General features: G+C 35.3%; 1 protein-coding gene across 1 annotated transcript in view; it reads right to left on the bottom strand.

The window, feature by feature from the left end:
* LOC145293680 (N-acylglucosamine 2-epimerase-like) overlaps nucleotides 1-23763 on the bottom strand; it is a 67921-nt gene that overhangs the window by 5266 nt on the left and 38892 nt on the right. The window contains exons 5-9 of the mRNA XM_080140076.1: nucleotides 18243-18412; nucleotides 13378-13602; nucleotides 7052-7133; nucleotides 3612-3919; nucleotides 245-332 (exon numbers count right to left, since the gene is read on the bottom strand). Coding sequence (XP_079996202.1) covers nucleotides 245-332; nucleotides 3612-3919; nucleotides 7052-7133; nucleotides 13378-13602; nucleotides 18243-18412 — 873 coding nt within the window. The remainder of the gene's footprint in view (nucleotides 1-244; nucleotides 333-3611; nucleotides 3920-7051; nucleotides 7134-13377; nucleotides 13603-18242; nucleotides 18413-23763) is intronic.

Raw genomic sequence — 23763 nt, 5'->3', positions numbered from 1 at the left:
AATTAAAATCTAGTCATCTGATCTTTTAAACTAACAAAACTATTTGTGACTTTGAATGCTTTCAGTTTATCTGCATTATAAATATCACCTGATAATTAAAACTATCTAACTAACCCACCTACATCCGTTACAAATACTTTTTTTTGCTGAAATACTTTTTGTCATTTTATTATGCCAATACAAAACAAAACTTGGTTAACTTAAATGAGAACTAAACGCTTGACCAAAATGAGAAATCCCTTACCTTTGAAAGGTCCACCTTTGAAATTCATGTTGATCTTCCCTTCTTGATTCAAGTAACCAAATATTTCACCATATTCAGGATCACAAAACTAAGGAAGAAAATTGCTGATCAGACACATTGTCACATCTTAAACTTATTAAGAACCAATAATTCATTTTAATCTTTTGTTATATTATGCAGTACGCAACTGTGGCTTAGAATAAGTCGCTATTTTAGGCTGAGGTTGAAGAATCTATCAAATAAATGAGGATTGATAATTTGTATTATTTGGATTATTCGGACAACTGTTCTCACCTTGAGTGTTGTTTTCACAATGTTTCGGTCGATGTAACCTCTGACCTACTTGCTGAACTTCGGAATCTTTCTGTCCAACTTGGGAATCTGTACAAAATTTTGAACAGAACCCTTTATTTAATTCATGGAGGTAGCATGCTCTCATTCCATCAGCCATGGTTGGGTATAATTCCTAAGTAATTCACAATTGTATTTTTAATACCATCCGCATTCATGAAGATTGAACCTTTGACCACCAGAAGAGTTCCATTTAGAACTGAATTTTACCTATTACTTTTCCTGTGATGTAACAGATAAAGTACTAGGTAGTTCAATCCTCAACGCAAGCGATACTAGACTTCTACCCAGTCATCGTTGATGCAACAAGAATATGCTTCCCGAGTGAATTAAATAATGAGTTCCATTCGAAATTCTGTGCAGATTGCTGAGCTCAAGGGAAAGATTCCCAAGTTCGACTTCATTCATCTCATTTAAGGGAATTATATTTTCTTTATTCCTTGGCCTTCCAAGGTCCTTGTTTACCTTCATCAAGTGACATCAATGCATCCTGTACAATGCTCCTTCATGTTGGATCAATACACATTGACCCTCTTTAGTCCAAGCCAAAGCTATTTTGGGTTCAAATTTTTCATATTCTAATGTTTTCTCCATTGCTTCAGCCACATTAGATTGTGACGTTCCACAGTGCCATTACTGAATGGACTTTCAGCGGCTATAGTGCAGGTTTTAATATTCAGGTTTTCATTCATCTCTCTGTAACAATCATTATTAAATTCTCCCCCATTATCATTGAAGAAGCATTTAGGAACTCCAAAATATGCTATCCACATTAAAAATATATTGTGAATAATTTCTTCACTCTTCTTGGTTTTAATCAGTAGAGTACCTCGTGGATGCATCAATTAAGTGTAAAATCCAGCATTGATTATGTCTGAATTATTTTAAGTCCATACATACAGTGTCATTAAACTGGTTTCCAAGAGCCAACCACACCACCAGACGAAGAGGGGTGTCTTCTAAGCCTTAAACAAACTGAACACAATTTACAGACATCCTTAATAAGAGTCAAAAACTCCTCATCATGAAAGGCCCTACTGCCTCACAATAATGATACCAATTTCTGTTTTGATGCAGGAGCAAACTCTTTATTTAATTTCTCAGCCTTCATTCTTTTCTCCATTCTATAGCATTTTTTAAGGCTCCACAATGTAACACAAACTTTGGTGACTTTTCAGCCTGCAAAAGCATATTTGCTAATGGAAGACTATAATGCCCAGAAGTTGTCTTTTGAAATTTTATATATCTTTTAAAATTTTATATATCTTTTAAAATTTTATATATTTTTTGAAATTTTATATATCTGCCTAAAATCTTACACTTTTAAAATCTAGTACCATGCCAGCAGTTTTCATTATTCAACACTTAGTAACAAGGGTAAATCATTTTTGACAATGTCAGCCTCTATGTATGCTCTTACATCTTTTACGCCTCCTATAGTTACCGGAAATTTAACTGCTTTAATTGCCTTGACCTCCTCTCCATCACCAACACAAAATATCCTGTTGGATTTAAAAGTGTTCACTAACCGCTTATCTCGGTCATTTAATGACCAAAAAATACATTAAACCAAAGTTCTCCAGTAACAATTCTAGAACAAGCAGAATCCAACACTGCCATACTCAGTATCTCTTTTATAAGATTGGACATTTTTATATTAGAATCATTTATAAATGTTTAATAACAGGACTTGGAATTAATTAATGAGAGGTGTAAATAGTTTGAACGCACAAGAGTGTTAATATTTATAGGACTAAAACCAGTACAGTTTCTGGCAAAATGCCTTATATAATCACATTTGAAACAACGTATTGTTCCACCTTGTCTGTCTGTTGGATTTGTTTTCTTTTCTCGATAGAATTTTTGTTTCCTTTTACTTCCATTTCGATTGAAATTTACAATTTCAATTTCTTCCTTGATAGCGGGAACTGTTTTGTATTCCAATGAAGAAATATCAGAAAACATTTTTTTTAAGTATCTTTCATTGCTGCGTAAGTTATCCTCACTAATTTTTCGTTTTCTTCCGATACATTCGCTGCATTTAAAGCAAAAAATGCTTGGACTCCTTCCGGCAGAGAAATTCCGTATTTACATAATTTCTGGTACAAGAATTCATAACGCACCAAAAAGTCGTTTATGTTTATTCCAGCAGTTCTTTTGTAAGAGTAAAATTTCTTGCATGACATGTATGACATCGTGTTTTCGTCCCTTAAATATATTTCATACAACTTGTCCATAATTATTTTCAATCCGTCAGTTTGGCCGATATCTGTGATGTCTAAGTGTCGAACATATTCTCGTATGTTTTGTGTCAATGACAAAAATACTGCTCGACCCTGTTTTGCCTTAGGTAAGTCCGTGAAGATAGACCATATACTTATGTCTTATTTCCACTCGGTATACATTTCTCCACTCTGCAAAATAGGTGGTTGTTTCGTAAATGATGCCATGTTTCTTTCAGTTGTGATTCAACATAAGTTGAACAGATATAATATATGTCACACAAAAGAATACACTCTGCTACCAATGTTAGTCCACTTAGTACTTCTCACGTCATAGGATAAACAGTGTTACTGTTGGCCGGGCACCATATTTAATATCCACTTAAGACTAGGGACATAACTAAATATATAGAAGAAGTACACCCAGTTCGATAACTCTAACTTTAACATATTTGACTGCTATCAGAAGACTAACCTACAGACAAAACGTCTTCAGTTCTGAAGAGTGCTCCTGAAGGTTTATGTGACTGCTCTCAAAAGACCAACCTAGAGACAAAGTATCCTGAATAGTTTTTTTTTTTATCTATATGACTGCTATTAGAAAATTAATCTAAAAATAAAGTGTGGTAGGGTTCTGGAAGGTATACTCCTAGAGGTGAGTTGATCTGTTTTTATGTAGAATATTCAACATGTTTACTGTTCAAATTTGACTGCATTGTTACTCATCACCTACTAAGAATCATTCGTTTAGAAAACAAAAATGTAAGAGAAACTAAATAGATTCTATTACTTACATGTTTCATTGTGTAATCAAATACTCGTTCAAAAATTTCCAAGAATTGTAGGTCGGACGTTTGCTTGTATGCCAGGAGGAAAGCAATCATTGTTTCACAGTGAGGCCACCATAATTTCATGTTCCATTCCAATTGGGTTGGTGAAAGCCCGTCAGCATCCAGAAAATAAAAAATGCCACCATTCTCGTCATCCCATCCCTGGGAAAATGTAAGCTTCAAGAATATTTCAAGTGCTGTGTTTTTGAGACTGTTATCCTTCTTCAAGGCAGCGTGTTGTAGCAAGAACCAACCTGCTTCGATTGCATGACCTTAACAAAAATTAAAAAAAAAATATTTTGGACAACAAAGCATTTTACATTGGAAACTAGTTTATGCCCACTCTTGTAAACTGCATATCTAATTGAAAAAACTCTTTACACTTACATGAGATTTGCTTACATGAGAAGACTAATCTATAAAGCGTGTCTCCAATCCTAGAAAGTGTTTCTGAGAGTCTATGTGACTACTCTAAGAAAACTTATCTAGAGACAAAGCATGCTCCAGTTCTAAAGAGTGTTTCTGAGACTCTATGCGACTGCTATCAGAAGAATAACTTACAAACAAAGCCTGTCTCCAGCCCTGAAGAGTATTTCTGAGGATCTATGCAATTGCTATTGGAAGAATAACCCACAGAGAAAGTGTGTCCCAAGTCATGAAGAGTATTTCTGAGAGTCTATGTGACTGCTATCAGAAGATTAACCAAAAAGCGTGTCTCCAGTTTTAAAGAGTGTTTCTGAGAGTATACACAACTGCTATTAGAAGGCTACCCTAGACATAAAGCGTGCTAGGATTTTGGAAGGCATGCTCCCAGAGACAAACTTATCTGCTTGCACATAGACTGCTTGATATTATTACTATTCAAATGTGACTGTACACATTATACTATATGCAATTTATTTAAAATGCGTCCAAAAATTAGTGTGATCATCCAGGGTTATAATAATATCTAATTTATACCTGCTCCTTGAGCAGTGTTTGTATAGTACTTGAGTATGTCAATCTTTAACTAACTTCTACCCTTTGTAGTTAGTATGAAGAAAAGTATTCCATAATAAAAAAAAAAATGATGTCATTTGCCTGAGAGAGTAGGTAACTATGATGAGTGAAAACAAAAATAATTCACTTTGAACTAATACCGAAAGCCCATTATGTCGACTTCATTTGCCGATCATTAAAAGAAAAAAAGTCCCTTATTCTAAAAATACTTATGTAATGTTTTTATGCTATTATACAAACAAGGTGTTCCAAAAATCTTGGGCACATTTCAAGTCCTCATATCTGCTAAACTATGAATGGCAGTAAGATGAAAGTGGTGCCATTTTAAAGCTAAACGCATCAAATTTTTTTTGTAAGGCTGTTGGTTTTTTCATTTCTTTTCAGATCCAGTAATGGCATTCATTCAACCAGAAAAGGCATTTTGTGTGATTTAATTTGCAAAAACTGAACCATGGGGACTTGTTCAACGTGTTTCCTAGATCTCCAGATCTCATACCCTGCGATTTTTTGTGTGGGGATTTGTGAAAGGACTGGTCTATGTATCTCCCGTTCCAAGATGTGTGGATGCACTGAAAGGCCAAATAAAGAAGCTGTTGCAACCATTGACAATGCAATACTGGGACATGTTTTGCTAAAATTGGATTATCGGCTTGATGTGTGTCGTGTGACCAATGGTGCTCACATTGAACATCTTCGAACATTCCACGAAAAACTTGAGATTACAAGCTTCCTGAATATACCAGATGCGTTTTTATATCCTTAATAATTCTCGAGATATCCAATGTCAAAATGTGCCCAAGACTTTTGGAACACTCTGTCTTATCTTAATCTGTTTAAATTTGTAAAACTCGTATCCAGTTAAAAAAAAACAAAAAAAACAGAAAAGCTTCACACTTATGTGAGATTCGAACTCGAGGATTGAAATCACAAAAACTGTTGCTTTAGTAATCTGTACTCTGCCTATTCACTTTTTTTTGACAAGCAATCCCGTTTCTATTCATATATGGACAAATGAACTTCAAAAAATGTGATAAGTTTTTAATCTCTATACATTATAAAAGTGACCTTGTTTGTCTTCGAAACAGTCTCTACCAAACTACTTTGTCAATTTTTTGTTCTACAAACTTAAAACTTGATATATGGGATAGTCGGACCTGTGGAACAAAATTGATTTGGTTTTTAGCCAGAAAAAATAGCAGATAAAGGAATCAAAATTGAAAATTTGGAGGTTGGAAGGCATAATATGTATTTTCTACACATGCATACACAAATATACATTTATACATTATTTCTTTTCATATCATACAAGGATGATGAAGTGACTGATAAATTGAGCATATAACATCGCTTTGTTGGATTTTGAGGATCAGATCCAAACAGCATTTATGCTGGTATTTGAACACATACATATTTATATAGGACTAGCCTGGGTGCTCGGCGTTGCCCGGGTGTTTGGAAGTATGTGTTAAGCAAAAAAAAAAAAAAAAAATAGGTGGTTATAGGCAGGCAGGCTCGAACCCGTACCATGAAGGAGGAAAAGAATGTGAAAACAAAACGTGATGTCTTTGCCATTGCGTCCATCGCCAAACCGGAAGTGACAAAGGTTTAAATTAAGGCTAGTCAATCGAAAAACGGAGATGACTTTCGAAAATATTGGCGAAAAAGCGACCCCTCCTTGTAGAAAAGTGTCCAGTTTAGGGTGAGGGAGTTAATGTTTTTAGCGAATTTTTCGATATTTGTTGGCCAAAGGGTGAATCTTCAAAACAATACTGATCTCGTGAAAATCTATTGCCTCTGTTGAAAATTTTAGGCAGACATACATACATACATACATACATACATTTAAACAGACAGGTGAGATTTATATAATACACTAGCCTGGGTGCCTGGCGTTGCCCAGGTGTTTGGAGGTGTGTGTTGAGAAAAAAAAAAGTGGTAGTAGGCAGGCAGGCTTGAACCTGTACTATAAAGGAGGAAAAGAACGTGAAAAAAAAATGTGACATCTTTGCCATTGCATCCATCGCCAAACTGAAAGTGGTGAAGGTTAAAATTAAGGCTAGTCAATCGAAAAGAGGGGATGACTTTCGAAAATATCGGTGAAAAAAGCGACCTCTCCTTGTAAATAAGTGCCCAGTTGAGGGTGAAGGAATTAATGTTTTTAGAAATTTTTTTTTGATATTTGTCGTCCGAAGGGTCAAGCTTCAAAACGATACCAATCTCGTGAAAATCCGTCACCTCTGTCGAAAGGTTTAGGCAGACATACATACATTTAAACAGACAGGTGAGATCTATATTATAAATAACTGGCATTGTCCAAGCATTAGCCAAAATTCTTTTCACTCAAGGGACACTAGTGAAGCATATTACTAAGACTTTTCTGAATTCTCTAAAAATAGTCTGCTTACCTGGATTCATCAATCTTCCTTCACTGCCAGACAATTCTTTAAAGTCAGACGAAACATTTTCCAAGACAACTGAATTGTTTCGCTATCGATAAAGAAACATCCAGTGATTTGAAATAAATAAATATTTTGGTACAAGTTTATGAATGTATATTCACTTAAACATTTTTTTTTTTGTTCAAGCTGGGGATGCCAGACATTCACCCACTATTCCAACCGAAAGATCTTTTTAAGGTTCTAACCTTCCCTTTAAGTGCAATTGTTTGTATTTCTCTTGCACTTAGTTCACCCGGTATATTTGCCAAATAGTTTTTGAAATTCTTTTTCATGAGTAGACCTGGTATTTAATCATCTTTTCTCTTTCAGGTCTGTTTAACCCAGCATCATTGGAAGACACTGACTTCTACTAAGGTTGCTTCTTCCTCCTTCTTGTCTCATATCACTGTGTCAGATTTAATAGCTTCATTTTCTAGGCACATAGCTGTAAGAATTGCATAGTCATAGTGGTTGGTGTATGACTTGTTCCCAACTGTTCTTCCTGGTATATGTTTCCAAGACTTTTCTGCTTTTATTTATTTTTTAATTGCATTTTCACCCCAAACAAAGCATTTTGATGTAGGGGGCTACTATCTATGACATAATTTACAAGTATACGATATAGGGAGTTGAGCAGCAAGATATCTGTTTATATTACACTTGAACTTCTGCATGTCAGTACAGTCAGGGAAGCAGGGAAGAGAATTCCCAAGTTTAGCAGTACGAGAGAAGAAACTATTAGAGTAAAAGGCTTTTTGGCATCTAGGGATCTCTACTGTGTAGGGGTGGGATTTAGCTGCTTATTGTGTTTGTCGAGGGTATTTACGTTGAGGGGGTACAATGGATTGAAGATCGTCAGAGCGTTAGAATACTTGTAAAACAGGCAGAGGGATGCAACATTTCGCTGATGGGACAGAGGTTGTAACCTATCTGACAGTGCGGGAGCGGGGCCTATTAGGTTGGTGACTCTCTTTTGAACCCTGTCTAAGAGTAACAGACTAGTAGCAGATGCACCAGCCCAAATGTGCCAACAATACTCCATATGTGCCCTTGCAGAGGTACATTTGATATTTAACTTTTTACAGATGGTCCAGTGAGGAAATTTACACACTCCATTGTGTTGTATTGTATAGTAACGCCCCCCCCCCAGTAGAAACTTACAGCTGGATATCAGGTGTCTCCCACTCTGTACTTTTGTATCATTGCTGAGACCATTCATATAGGTATGTATAAACAACATGTGCATAAATTTAAAAGAACACATTGAACATGGAGAACTCAAGAGAGCTGCTAAGAAAGTAGCCTTAGAAATGCCAAATGAAATGGCTGTGATTCTCCATGGGTCTTTTGAAACTGAGAGCTATCACTTGAAATAAAAGTCAATCTTGTATTTTTGTCCGCTTTACTGCAAGCATGTAAAACTTGAGCAGTATATAAAAAACACATGGAAAGGTTAGAATGTTTTAGTCAGCAATTTATTCGCAGGTGTGAGATGTCAGATGCGTATTAGTGATGCAGAATATTGAAAGCAATCGACACAAACATTAGTGGATGAGCAAGGATCATATGCCAAAGCAGTTTCTTTACAGAGAACATTGTGAAGGAAGGAGGCCACCTTATAAACTGAAACTGATATACAAGAACTCACTAAATAATTATCTCGAAATATGTGGGATTCTGAACAGTAACTGGGAACAGTGTGTGCTAAATAGAGCAACATGCAGATGGAACGTCAATATTGAGACGCATAAATATAAAGATGACGCGTTGAACATGAATAACTTAAAAAAGAAAGGCGACTTCAAAATGCGAAATTAAATGGTTGTGATTCTCTATGATTGGGTCTGTTGGGACTGTGGTAAAGTATACCTGAGCCAAGGAAGTCTTACAAGTCGCAGTCGCAGAAGACGATTTCGCTAATCAAAACAGCAAATATATTGCTTATTTTTTAACGTATCCTAACCTAAACTCTAATGGCAAAAAAAAAAAAAATATATATATATACATATATATAAAGAAATGGTTTGGGGACGAAAGTGATTCGGTTTAAATACACCTCTCACCCACCTGCTCCACTTTAAATATCATACAAACACACACACATTACCGAATGTTAAGGAAAATTTCAGTATTTATAAAAAATATTTGTACGTTTTAGCAAAATATGCTGTGGACACCACTCTTATCATGTTTCTTCGACTTATTCTCCTGCCAAGCGAACGGCTGCCTCTCTAAGGATTTTTCGTTTACTTGAAAATCTTTGGTAACCTATTTCTGTTATCGTGACTTTATTCTCTTGCCATAAACACGGCTACACCCATAAGTACTGTTCATTCATTTAAAAATCACTGTTAACCTGTTTCTACTATTGTGACTTTATTCTCCTGCTAAGAACATGGCTACACTCGTAAAGTTTTAATGGCATTTTCAGTATTTATTAATTATGAATTATCTCTTTCAAAGAATAGCAACTTGAAACCTTTTCGGTAAAGACTGCCAATCTATGCCTATTTTTTAAGTGACATATGAGAGTCCACAAATATTCCAGTAATCATAGGAGCCACCAGACTCATGAAAAAGAATTAAAGAAAAATAAAATGGTGAATATACTCAGTGAACCAAGTGCAAGGTGGATCTAAACAATTGCACTTAATGGGACAGTTAAAATTCTTAAATGATCTCGCTGTTGGAGTTTCTGAAATATTGAGTGAATGCCTGGCCTCCTACTGAACGCCCCATCCACAACAAAGAAAAAACAAAGATACAAACATTTAAAAAGAAAAAAAAAAGACAACGACTTGTATAGGCTAGCATGTCTGCAATAACTGTTCCAGAGAGTTTAAGAGGTTGGAGTATTTGAAAAGCTATATTCATTATACTCACATGTGACTTGTATGAACAAGTAATAGCAATACTTGATATCGTGTTTGCTGTATGTATGTATGTATGTATGTATGTATGTATGTATCTATGTCTGCATTTATGTATGTGTGAGTATAGATAAGAACAAAAGAAAAAAGCAAAGAACAAACTGTCTTAGGAAGATCTCCATCATTCAAGTAATTATAGGAGTAGTCGGACTCATGTAAAAATATTTGAAAAACTACCTGGCGAATATACCCGGTGAACCAAATGCAAGAGAAATACAGACAATTGTACATAAAGGAACCGTTAGAATCTTAAAACAATCTCTCAGTTAGAATGTCTGAGATGGTGAGTGCATGTCTAGCATCCAGTAGGATCCCCCATCTCCAGCAAAAACAAAATGACAAGCAAATTAAAAGAAAAGAATCCAGTAATCATAGGGCTTATGCAAAAGAATATTTTTAAAACTACCTGGCAAATATATGCAGTGAACTAAGTGCAAGTGAGATTTAAACAATTGCACTTAAAGGGACGGTTAAAATCTTAAAACGATCTTGCAGTTAGAGTCTCTGAAATAGTAGGTGAATGTCTAATATCCTATCGAATGCTCCATCCACACAAAAACAAAACAATATTAAAATGTTTTAATTAAAAAAGTGAGAAAGAGAGCCTAATCAACAACTTGTATAGGATAACATCACTGTGCCAGAGAGGGTAAAAGGATGGCATGTTTGAAAAGCCGTATTCGTTATGCTCACCTGTGAATTGAATAAACAAGTAATAGCAATACTTGATATCGTGTTTGCTATACGGGGTGGAACGATAAAATGGTCACCTCAGAAAAGACGACATGATTCTATTTCTGTTTGATGAAAAACGGTTTTCTTTTTTTTTGTTGCAGACCATCAACTAGTTGGCCAGTTGTGTACAAATCCCAAGAGCGATAGGATCTTTCTATCATGTTTGAAAGTGACACAATGCTCAAACGGGCATGATTGGAAATGCACTGCTGTACAACTCATGCTCTCTATTGATCAAAGTTATGACAACAGGACCATTGCCAGCACCCTCAAAATGCAAATCTGGACTGTTCAACACTTGAGCACACAGCCCAATGAAGTTTTCTATCATGGTTATAGTCTTTGGTGTGGCTTCAAGTGAGGGTCACATCATGCCACCTCACATCTTTGAAGTTGGCTTGAAAGTCAACACCAAAATGTACCTGGATATGCCAAAGAGTGTGGTGATACCCTGGTACAATCAGGTGGCTGCTGGCAGACCCTGGGTGTGGCAACAGGACTTGGCTCCGGCCCACAAGTCCAAAGAGACCCATGCTTGACTTCAGAAGGAGTGCTACGGCTTTGTACCCTTCTCTCACTGATCCGTCTCTTCCTCCAACCTGAACCCACTGGACTAATTCGTTTGGTTATACATCAAGAACATCACCAACATGACCTCCTACAACACCAGAACCAGCCTGATCGCTGAGTATTTGTTGAGCTCCTGCCAGCACTTATGGAAAAAGTATGCTTCCAGTTCCTGACCCATATCATGGCAGTGATTGAGGCTGAAGGCGGCTACATTGAATAGATGTCAGCTCTACTACATAATCAAGTTACTTGAATTGATTTTTTGAATAAAAGTTTTAAAATAAAGCTGTAGTGTTGTTTTCTTTAGGGCGACAAATTTACCATTCCACCCTGCACTGTGTGAGTATAGATAGAAAACGAGGAAAGAACAAACTATATTTGTATGACAGTTGCTCAGTTTGTTATATCGAGCACTGTCGGGAATCCCAAGTAATCTGAACGATTATTATGATCGTTTTTAATGTCTACAAAATATGTACCAGGACGAAAGATATTTTTATGAAACAAATATTATGGTAGAAATGTATCATGAATGTTAAAACAAACAAGAATGTTAGAACATAAACAATGGAAAATGATTTTAGTGATGTCATCACGTGATCTTAATATTATGCGAGTTAATGACGTAATGAAATAGATTTTGAGACACGTGCAGTTTAGAGTTTGGAGTCAGACGAAAAATATCAGAAAACTTGAAACTTGTCTTACTACAACCACTGTTAAAAGAATTCTAATCTGTGGGACATGTTTCCATGAGATTGCCTCCTTTTGTGCTACAACATGGTTGTGTTCAAATCAACAAATATTTTTCATAAATCGTCTTCGCAAGTAAACAAATCTGGAAAAGTAGACAACTCGCGCCCCCACTCCTTTATAGAAAGGTAGACTAAGACGTTTCTTGTGAGTTTAGTATAAAGTTTATTCTGGAGAAAAATATTTCACACATGAGAGAGTGACTAGTATTGTGTGAATTAATTAGTTCACTATCTTATTAAGGATACATGGGTGGACACAACAAACAGAGATATTAGTGGGGCATTTTGCACCTGGCGATCTTCAAAGTTTTCCTTTCAGCTAACACAGCATTATTAGCGATCTGTCACACGCAACTCCCATAGACTGATCTCAATCCCATTGTTTCTCTGTCAACCTCGATATCTGTGACGGCATGTTGTCCTGTCTTGATGTCTTTTTGGTTTACTTTACTTTTGACCTGTTTAACTGCACATGACATCTCTTTCCATCTTTTTTTATAGGAACTTCTTTATTTCCCAAACTTTGTGTCACTTCAAGTTGTACTTAGTTCAACCCTTGTCAAGATTAACACTAACTGATGTACTCGTTATCCGACATAAGGCCATCTATTATATAATACCATGTGTAATAATAATAATAATAATAATAATACTCTACTCTATTCATGACATAATGGACTATCCTAGAGACTATAGGTAAAGGAGATTATTGATTAGTCTTGGAGCAGTTTTTCTGTAACATACTATTCTGTACTTCCATAAATAGACAGTTTTGTAAATATACCACCATGCTGTCTAATTTATTATTGGCATTTTCGGACCATGACAGATTTATAGAGGATGCATAAAACAATATTACCTCAAGATGATAAAAAAAGCAGGATAGTAAATAAGAAAGATTACCTAGATGTTAATGAGATGTAATTCAGGGAGGGTGCGGATATTCGTTGTGTTTGGAATGCCACTGCGATTGTTTTGATAATTTCAAAGTGAAGATGAAAATATAAACATCTTATTGTTTGTATTTTGAGGAATGTTTTAAAAACGATCACCTACTTAGCAGACCTAATATAGAATTCAACACAACATAGGAATCATTAATTACAAATTATAGAAAAGGTCACCAATGTACAAAAAATAAATAGTGATTTACCATGATAAATAATAGTAGTCTACATCTAAAACCTAAAAAACAAAACAAGAATAAAATGGCGCATAACAGAGCAGATTTATAGAAGAACTAAAAAACAACTTTTTTGCTGATAAATATGAATGAAGTTTTCAAATATTCAATCAAACTCACTTGTACGTGTCCTAATATTTCAAGACAGCATTCCACTTCCAGTTTCTCATAGATCTGAACTATTTCTGGAATGGTGTTTCTCATTTGGTCGATCAAGCACATCAACATCATTGGGTTGGCCAAGGAACTTATGGATTTGTTAACTTTCAGGGCAAGAGTACCCAAAGTCGAATCATCTTCTTTCAACCAATGGACAATAGTTGACATCATTTCAGTTGCTTCTTGCTGAAGAGAATTTTTCCAGGGAGAAAGAACAAGAGAGAAATAATTAAGAAATACGTCTATCCGTGGTAAGAAGCACTTTTCGATTCAGCATATACCACTTAGCAAATGTAATACTGTGTTATTACATATGTATTCTTTGTCTATGGTATTGATTGTATATTCAGCATATACCACTATTTAATACTGTACAGCATGGCATGGGTGTGACCTTTACTCCTGATCTGAAATGGAACACGTACATCAAGTCTGTTGCCACGGTCGCTGGGAAAATGGTAGGATCCTTCTACCGCTCAAGAAGTTATCTCACTACTGACGCAATTCTCTATCTATATAAAAGCCAAGTACGTCCAAGGATGGAGTACTGCTGCCACATCTGGGTAGGAGCTGCTAAAAACAGCCTATCCTGCCTTGACAGAGTACAAAATAGACTTCGTGGCTTAGTGGGGGATGCCCTTTTCTCTTCCTTGCAGCCTCTCTCCCACAGAAGAGACGTTGCGAGCCTGTCTTTGTTTTATCATTATTTCCATGGCAAGTGCTCGTCTGAGCTCCAATCTCTGCCTCCCCCTCGCCAATCTTTCATGATAAACACCCGTCTAGCTGAAACCACTGTCAATAATTTTCCCCACTTTATCTGTGCCTAAATCATAGAACTGCATGCCTGTAGAACTCTCTTCCGCTTGTCTGTTTCCCACCTGACTACAACCTGGATGTCTTCAAGTCCAACATAAACAAATTCCTGATGAACCGCCCCCTTAAGTAAGGCACTTTATCAAATCTCCAATACTAACGATTACTACGACACTATCCCATTGATTACTGTACACGCAATAACCCTTATCCCCGAGTGGCTTCCAGGCCTTGATAAGTGGTGACCTGCATGTAAAAAAAAAAAACAAGAAAAAACAAACCTGTTCCAAAAGTCTTGGGCACATTTCAAACCCTCATATCTGCTAAACTATGAATGGTAGTAAGATGAAAGTGGTGCCATTTTAAAGATAAATGCATTAAATTTTTTTTGTAAGGCTATTGATTTTTTTTTTTATTCTTTTCAGATCCAGTAATGGCGTTCTCTCAACCAGAAAAGCTATTTTATTTGCTGGGATTTGCAAAAACTGAATCATGGACACTTGTTCAACGCGTATTTTGCAAATATTTGGAAAACAGCCATCAGAAAGGAAGTCCATAGTGAGATGGCATGGTAAATTCATGGCGGATGGGTGCTTATGCCCAGCTAAGAGAACAGAACGCCTCTCAAATTCAGAAGATGTGGTTGAACAAGTTCAAACTGCCTTCCAGCGGAGCCCCCATAAATTGGCAAGAATTGGACTATTGGCTTGATGTGTGTCGTCTGACCAATGGCGCTCACATTTAACATCTTCGAACATTCCATGAAAAACTTGAGATTACAAGCTTTCTGAACATACCAGATGCGTTTTTATATCCTTAATAATTCTTGAGATATTCAGTGTCAAAATCTGCCCAAGACTTTTGGAACATCTTGTATTATATACACAGGCTATAGTTATGATCTATTTTCTTTTGCTGTATGTATACAGGTGTACCGCTGGAGTGAGTGGCCCAATCAGCGGTCTTGGCATAGGGACACAGGAATTTGGTTGGACTACGTACAGTACTCATGCAATCTGTTTGTTTCTCACCTAACCTGTTGGAGGTATGATATAATGAAGACGTATGTTGTTGACTTTCCTAATTCTTTTTTTTTTTTTTTTTTTTTTTACACAGAGATCACCACTTATCAAGGCCCAGAAGCCACTCAGGGATAAGGGTTATTGCAAGTACATTACGTTAGTGTAGAGATTTGATGAAGTGTTTACTTAAGGGGGCAGTTCATTAGGAATTTGTTAACGTTGGACTTGAAGACATCCAAGTTGTAGTCCGGTGGGAAGCAGGCAGACGGAACAGAGTTCCACAGGCGTGCAGTTCTAAGAAAGAAGCTTTGTTCATGGAATCCGCGTTTTGATTTAGGCACAGATATAGAGTGGGGGAAATTTTTCACAGTGGATTCGGCTAGACGGGTGTTTTTCGTGAAAGACTGGCGAGGGGGGGACCAGTGATTGGAGTTCAGACGAGCACCTGCCATGGAAATAATGATAAAACAAGGATAGGCTCGCAACGTCTCTTCTGTGGGAGTGAGGTTGCAGGGTAGAGAAAAGGGCATCCCCCACTAAACCACGAAGTCTATTTTGTACTCTGTCAAGGCAGGATAGGCTGTTTTTAGCAGCTCCTGCCCAGATATGGCAACAGTATTCCATCCTTGGACGTACTTGGCTTTTATATAGATAGAGAATTCTCAAACAATATGATAAATCTACCAAAGTGCATATCCTCATTTGTTACGATTTACTTCTATTCATTTCCAGCATGTCAAAATAAGGAATGTACCTGTAACCATACTGAAGTAGCACTCACCCTAGGCAGGTTGAACCAGCAATGTACTTGGGTTTTTTAAGAAATATTTTAATACAGCAAAGGTGATTATTAGTTTCTTTAGAGGACATATACTTTTACAACTTTTTGCACAAGTAGACATATTTTCTGGAATAGAATCACTTAAAATGCAGGATCGCCTTCAGGCTTTTGCTATTTAACAATTGGGTATATATGCAGATTACAGACCTTGCTGAAGTAATAATATTATTATTTAGTGAACCAGTCTTAACATAGGAGGCACCTAACAATCCATTAAACAATGCCTACCATATACATTTTTATTTTACTTGGACATAATATGTACAATATAGCACGGTCCATACTATGCATATGTATACAACAGTGAACACTACGTCGGTCATGAGAATCGTTCTCCAACACTTCACAAAATTAACAAACAATATTAACCGCGGCCAGTGCCCACAAGTCAAATATCCTAAATATAGCAATAACTGTCATTAGGTTCCAATGCCATCAGGTGACGGCGACAGCAATCACCAAATAATATCAATTTCCAACAGTTACCACCGATAAGCACCACTGGATTACAGTGCCTGCCACTGGATGACAGTGCCCAACACTTGAAGACAAGCAATTGCATTGCAGAACAATCTGAGAGATGTTGTGCCCAACAATAAATGATTGATGCAGAAGCAGTCTGTGATCACCAAACGTCTCCAAACAACACTACACGCCAGTGACCACCAGTGCTCGCCACTAGCATACAGTGACATACAATTTGATTTTGAGCAGTAGAATTTACAACAATACTCGTCATGACCTCCAGTAAATGACAATGACCTCCAAGCACAAAATGTCATGTTTATAAATGCAAGAAACCACCTTAAAGCAACTCTAATCGCCAGTAATCACCAATGCCAACAATGATAGCCAGTAGTTTCTGCTACCTGTGACTGTCAGACAATACACAACAATAGAAGCCAGATGTTTTCATTTTGGCCAATGCCGCCAGTGTCCGCAATTTTCTTGAGCCAACTGCAATCGCCACCATATCTCTGTATTACTAGTTTTTTGCTGTTTATCCATAGTCAGTAATTTACACAACTCACATACGATAATCCACTAGATAATTATCGGTATTTTTTGTGTTTTCTTTGGAGAGGGGTCTTCAATGTAGCTGTTCTGGATTTTGGTTATATTTCCAGCAGGCAACGCCGGTGCATGGATCTTGAAACATTCAAGAAATTTGTCCGTTAAAATGCTCACTTACTAATTATGGCCAGAAGCGTCAAAAAAGGTCTTGATCATAATATGAGATATTCCAGCCTATCACCTGACCTCTCGGATCCATAAGAACATTTTCCTAGCAGGTTTACCTTGTCGAATAACCATAATATAGCAATAGTAGTAGTAGTATTAATAGTTGTGTAACAGAGCGTAGACATGCATATGACAGCAGCAGTAGTAGTATGCAAATGATCGAGCAATGTGTGAGGTGACGTTACAGCAAGGAAGAAGGAAAGAAAAAGATTATAAAAATGGGCAGAAATAGACATGTTACACACGTGGCCCGAAAGTGGCAGGAAAAACGTATCCTAAACATGGCCGGGCAAAGACAGAGTATCACATGTTCAACATGGCAGAGTCCTGTTAAGCACATTAGAGTACGAGAAGACTTTTGAACAAGAAACAAGCCATTATTCTGAAAGTACCTGTAAATAAATATCTGTTGTTTTAATTGAAAAAAAAGTGAATCGAATTCTTTCTTTGTCTTTGTTTACTTGTGATTGTCTGCATACAATGAGTGGGCCCAGAGTGTTGACGTGTAATGACTACGTTACAGTAGTAATGGCATAATAGGTAGAGGCATTGATTAAGTCATTTCTAATAGAAGTCTTGTAGAGATTTAATCTTTTATACAGACAGTAATACCTATGAAAAAGCAAAAAAAAAAAAAAAAAAAACTATCATGGTGGACAGAATGCACCCATGGTTTATGAAATGTTTAGTTCAAAACTCTGAACAAGTTTCCAAGTTTGGAGTCAAAGATTCCAAAGTTCGATTTTTAGGTTAACAAGCTCAAAAGGAAACACTAGGAGAAGGCCGGACGTTATATGGGCGGAAACTCTGTGAAAATATTAATTAAAATGAGAACAAAAGTCGGAAGAATCCAAATAATAAAAACATTACCATTTCCCGTCTAAAACATCCTGAAAAATAATACTCACCTTATATAGTTCGATATTAGAGGCTTTAAATACTTCGGACATTCCCAGCACATAAAAGCATTCCGTAAATATAGTTCTTTGGTATTTAATTGCTTCTCCAGTTTCGGTCACAGCAAAGGCACACTTTTTTGTGTTCTTATTCTTAATGTGTTCGTACAAAAACTCAGCCCCTTAAGACAAAGATAAAAAAAAAAAAAAGTGATCAATTATTTTATGCCTGGAATAGAAGAAAACGCCACTTTCGCAATCGTCGTCATTGATCTGAGGGAGATAACTCTATTTTACTAAGAAATTCGTTCAGTTTTTCGTACGAGGATTTGAGGCGCTAAATCATTTGACCTTGTGAAAGATATAAAAATTATCAAAATGTATGACGCAGTTTGCTGCCTTGTTGACAAAATGTTTTAATCGTATTTAGAATAATATTCTATCGATCGAAAAACTGATTTTGCAAACATATATAGATTTGGAAGTGTGTTTATGATGTTCCTATTTACTATGCCTCCCCACGGTACAGAGTTAGACACCAGGGTCGTTTTTTAACGTGGAGAAAAAGGAACAAAAATAAAAAAATTGTCTCAGTCGTGAAGGATTTCTCCTCCACTGATAGAGAACAAGAAATTGAAGTGCAGCATCTGAAGAACAGATACTACACTTTGATCTTGTCCCGAAGGCCAAGTGATGAAATCCTTTTTTTTTTTAAATTTCACAATGCAAGGGAAATAATTATGTCTAAGAAATACAGAGTTTACTCCCTTGTATTTGTTGTTTACTGAATAATAATAATAATAATAATAATAATAATAATAATAATAATAATAATAAGAAGAAGAAGAAGAAGAAGAAGAAGAAGAAGAAGAAGAAGAAGAAGAAGAAGAAGAAGAAGAAGAAGAAGAAGAAGAAATTAAAATACTGCAGATCTTATTTTGGTTTTGGAATTCCGAAATTAGGATTGATCAATTGTATTATTTTGATTACTATACTAGTTCAAAGGCAATGTCAGTAAAAATTGTTACAGAAAAGGTTAAAATTCAAGGGAAAAATCGCATAAGTTCTGCATGCCCCACGACAGCAACTGTTGCAGATTAACCTTAGCTTTGCCAAATAATTGAAAGTCTGTTCCATATTAGTTGTTGGCGCAATAATGTTGGTAAAATGGAAATTATTCTACAAAATTTGGTTATAATTTACAATTCAACTCTTGGCATTTTCAGAATTTCAATAAAACTATTGATAAAAAATAATTTTGAACACAACATGGACACGTGCAAAGCGAGAGACGATCCCTTCCAATCTCGTATGGTGAAATATGTATAAAAATGGTAAGATTTTGTGTATTTTTCCCATTTATTTATTTTTTTTTTATAATGATACACTTTGTATTCATTTTTTTTTTTTTTTACTTGAATTTGAACGTTTTCTGAAAATGTTTTTTATTGACATTCATTTAAGACATTTCCTAGTCTGAATAATCCAAATAATACAGATCCTATTTTTGTATGAGATATGAGAATACGTTACATTCTCAACCTTGTGCCATGCATGCAGCAACAAAGTTACAGAAATCATTACAGAAACATTAAATTTCACAAATTTTTTATTCATTCTTTGGATCCTTGCATGCACTACTGCATGATCCTTTCAGACTGACGGAATACCGTCCTGTAACCAAAGCTACTTTCATACCTTCAAAATGACTAAATTGGTTTAACAGATTGGGACCCTGTGATAGGAAGAGTCAGGTACATTAGCTAGTTTAGCTATGCAGTTTGCATGGTTGGGCCAGACAGATACATAGGAAAAAATTGGAACAATATGAAAGGTTAAATAAAGTTAAATAGTTGAAACAAAGGATGGTAAACATTTATAATAACGAAAATAGGTTATAATAACAAAAATAGGTTATAATAATAAAAATAGGTTATAATAACAAAAAGGTAAAAGCTTACGCAAGCAGGTTTTGTGAACAGAAATGTTTTGAATATATTTAGATTAACGACCAGATCAGAGGGGGCCGAGTTTTTTTTACCGAGAGGTTCACTTAGTGATACACTAGGTGTGTCAGAAATTTCGTGAAAAATAGTGAATAATTCCACCCCGTCTTTCCAAGCTTATAACTCCTCGAAAAATGTCATTCAAGCCCTATTTTTTTTTCAATTAAAGGAGCAAGGATCAAGGTTTCATTAAAAAAAAGGTTTTAAACTTCGGACTTTACAGGTAAATTTCTAAAAAACACTACTTTTTTTTTTGTTTTAAATTTGAATATATTATTTATTGACCTTTTCTCTTCAATTTGTGATATATAACACTTTGGTGGGTAAATTAATTATTTACTTTTTAATAGACATTTCAAAATTGGAGGCGTGAATTATTCGCCCCCCCCCCCGTCTTTCCAAGCTTATAACGACTCGAAAAATGTAATTCAAGCCCTCCTAATTTTTTTTTTCAATTAAAGGAGCAAGGACCAAGGTTTCATTAAAAAAAAACAAAAGAAAAAACAAACAACGTGGTTTAAAAAGGTTTTAAACTTCGAACTTTACAGGTAAATTTCTAAAAAAACACTACTTTTTTTTTTTAATTTGAATATATTATTTATTGATCTTTTATCTTCAATTTGTGATATATAAAACTTTAGTGAGTAAATTAATTATTTACTTTTTAATAGACACTTGAAAATGGAGGGCGGCGTGAATAAAAAAAACGTTTGTCTAAAATATTATATTCGGTTTATTGGAAAGAGCATAAAATTTCACATTGACCCTAAAAATATCGTAAAAATAGAATCAATAGAAAAATTTTGATAGATTTTTAAAGTTTAAAAATTGAAAAATATTGAGTTCGTAAAATTCATTACTGTTTTTTAAAAAATAAAAAAAAATATTTCTATTACTTTTAAGACAACTTTAATTAAAAGTTTATTTTGGAAGTATAATCCATAAAGAAAATAAACAACCCACTTTTAAAAGAGAAATTACGAGTTTTTTATATTTTATTCGCCGTATTGTGTTAGGGGTGTCAAAAATTCCTACAAAAATTCTGATACATCTAGTGATACACTTGTTGACTTTACATCCTTAGGAAACCAAAGAGGACGTTATGGCTGAGATGTAAAATATAGTAAAATGGCACTGGGGGTCCAAGCTCTGCAGAACTGGGAAATAAAGCTATGTTTATAGTATAACCAGAATTTGTCATAGTGTTTTTTCACATGCAAGTAGCATTTATTACAGAACTTCAAGCGAGTATCAACCGCTTGCGAACGAAAAGAACTAGAAACTGTAAAGAGTTGTGTCCCTTGATCTGTGCACTATGCAGACTATATGTTTATTCGTCGTTTTATTGAACTGTTTACGGATGTGTAAAACAGCCACACATTTGTACACATGCATCCACATGATTCGACAACTTGGGTTGCTACATGTATGACACAGTTACTTCCCTTGCTTTGAAAAATAAATAATATATTTTTCATAAAACTTTAACTTCTGAAATAAATAGACACTTCTATATTACACAAAGGAAAAAAAAAATTACTAATTTTCAAGTAAAACAAATGGTACCTGCGTAATTGTCATGTCGCAAATGGTAACATATCCAAAAATTACGGAAAACAATAAGGTAGAAAATAATTATTAATGAAAAATTGTGTTTGATAAAATTTATGTAGAGAATAAATATTGTACACAAAATAACAACACTGCACGACATCATACATACCTTGTAAAAACTTGTATTAGTATCTGTATAAACATGACTAAGACGACACGGTGTTTATAATATATATACACATAATGATGACTGAATATACACCCAGTATGTAACATTGGTGGAAGACAGTGTGACCTTTATTCAACGTGATCTTTGTTCCAAATCATTTACAGAGAGAAACATCAAAATCACTAATGAATAATATGTCTTCAGCCCATGTCATTTGATACCCACACACCATATGTACTTCCTAATGGACTGTCTTATCTATTATCCTCTTTCTTTGAGCCATGTGACATCATATCCATTTCGAGAACATTCCCATCACCCAAGTAATTTTCAGCTCATGATCATCAAATTGACCTTAGTTATCCTCTAAGCGTTTTTCCATTTCCTGTTATTTTCAACTAACTAAATTACATACCGATATATCTATCCACCCACTATCTCAACCTTGTGTCATACATGTAGCAACCAAGTTGTTGTAATCATTACAGAAACATTAAAAGTTCACAAATTGTTATTCATACCTTGACTACTGGACGTTCCTCTTGTACGTGTCTTCACCATAATCCTTCCAGATCGAGGAAACGTTGTCCTGTAATTAAAGCTTCTTTCATACCATCATAAACGCTTACTCACCCTCTTTCTTTTAGTCACATGATGTCATATCCGTTTTTAGTACATTTCCACAGCCTAAGCAATTTTCAACTCAGAATCATCAAGTTGATCTTGCTTAAACTTCTCAGTAATCCCCACTTCCTGTTATTTTCAACTAAACAAATTATATACTAGAGGATCTATTTATTCAATATCTAACAACAAACTCTATCCTGGATATTACATGAAACTGCATCCTATGTTCAGGCCTATACTTTGGAGTTTTGGGAAGTATCGAGTCTCCTCCTAGTTGCAATCACAATACTTGCAAGGAATAAGTATCCAGAGGATTTCAGTACTTACATAATCCATATTGATGAAGAATCTCAAGTCAGTCCCGGAAATGGCCGAAACTGTTTACGATTTGAAAGTCATAAAAGATATCTAAAAAGGCAACACTAAATATTTGCAAAGTTAGGATTAGAGTTAGCATTAGGGTAAGATTTTAATCCCTAAGAAAATAAAATTGAAAAAAAAAAGGACAGAGGGAGAAATTGAAATCACTAATTAGTTATATCTTGTCAACCCATGCCATTTCATGTCTAATCCCCATGCGTGTTTCCAAACAGGCTGCTTCTATCACCCTCTCTCTTTTAGCCAGGTGATGTTATAACTGCTTTTAGTATATTCCCACAGTTTAAGCAACTTTCAACTCATGATCATCATGTTGACACAGTTAACCTCTCAGTTATTTTCCATTTTCTGCTATTCTTAATTAACCAAATTACATACTAGTGGATCTACCCACTCAATATCTAACAAACAGTGGCATACCTCAGAACTTGACCAACTTAGAAATCTAACTTAGAATACGCTTAGAGAATATTTTATCCTATAATTGAAATATTCCTTCAGTCTTGAACAAACATAATGTAACCGAGAACAAAAAATAATATTTGAATGGAAAATATTTATGAGTATAGTTGTAAAAAAGAAATGTAAAACAAAAAACAACTAAATACATTACCAGACAGCACCGGATTGGGACAGCTATTACTTAAATATAGTAAGATTACACTTGGTAGCAAACTAGATTTTAAAATATGCAAGAGATGTAATCATAGATACATATTTTTTCCATTAGCCAGGTTGGTACGGGTGATGATTTCATCTTTAGCCACTGGTCAAGCGAAAGACAAAATCATTATCTGTA

Source organism: Euprymna scolopes, chromosome 2 (genome assembly GCF_053919585.1).
Source record: "Euprymna scolopes isolate OS-2025 chromosome 2, ASM5391958v1, whole genome shotgun sequence".
Classification (NCBI taxonomy): Eukaryota; Metazoa; Mollusca; class Cephalopoda; order Sepiida; family Sepiolidae; genus Euprymna; species Euprymna scolopes.
The sequence above is the reverse complement of the archived record's forward strand: the minus strand, read 5'-3'. Positions and strand labels throughout refer to the sequence as shown.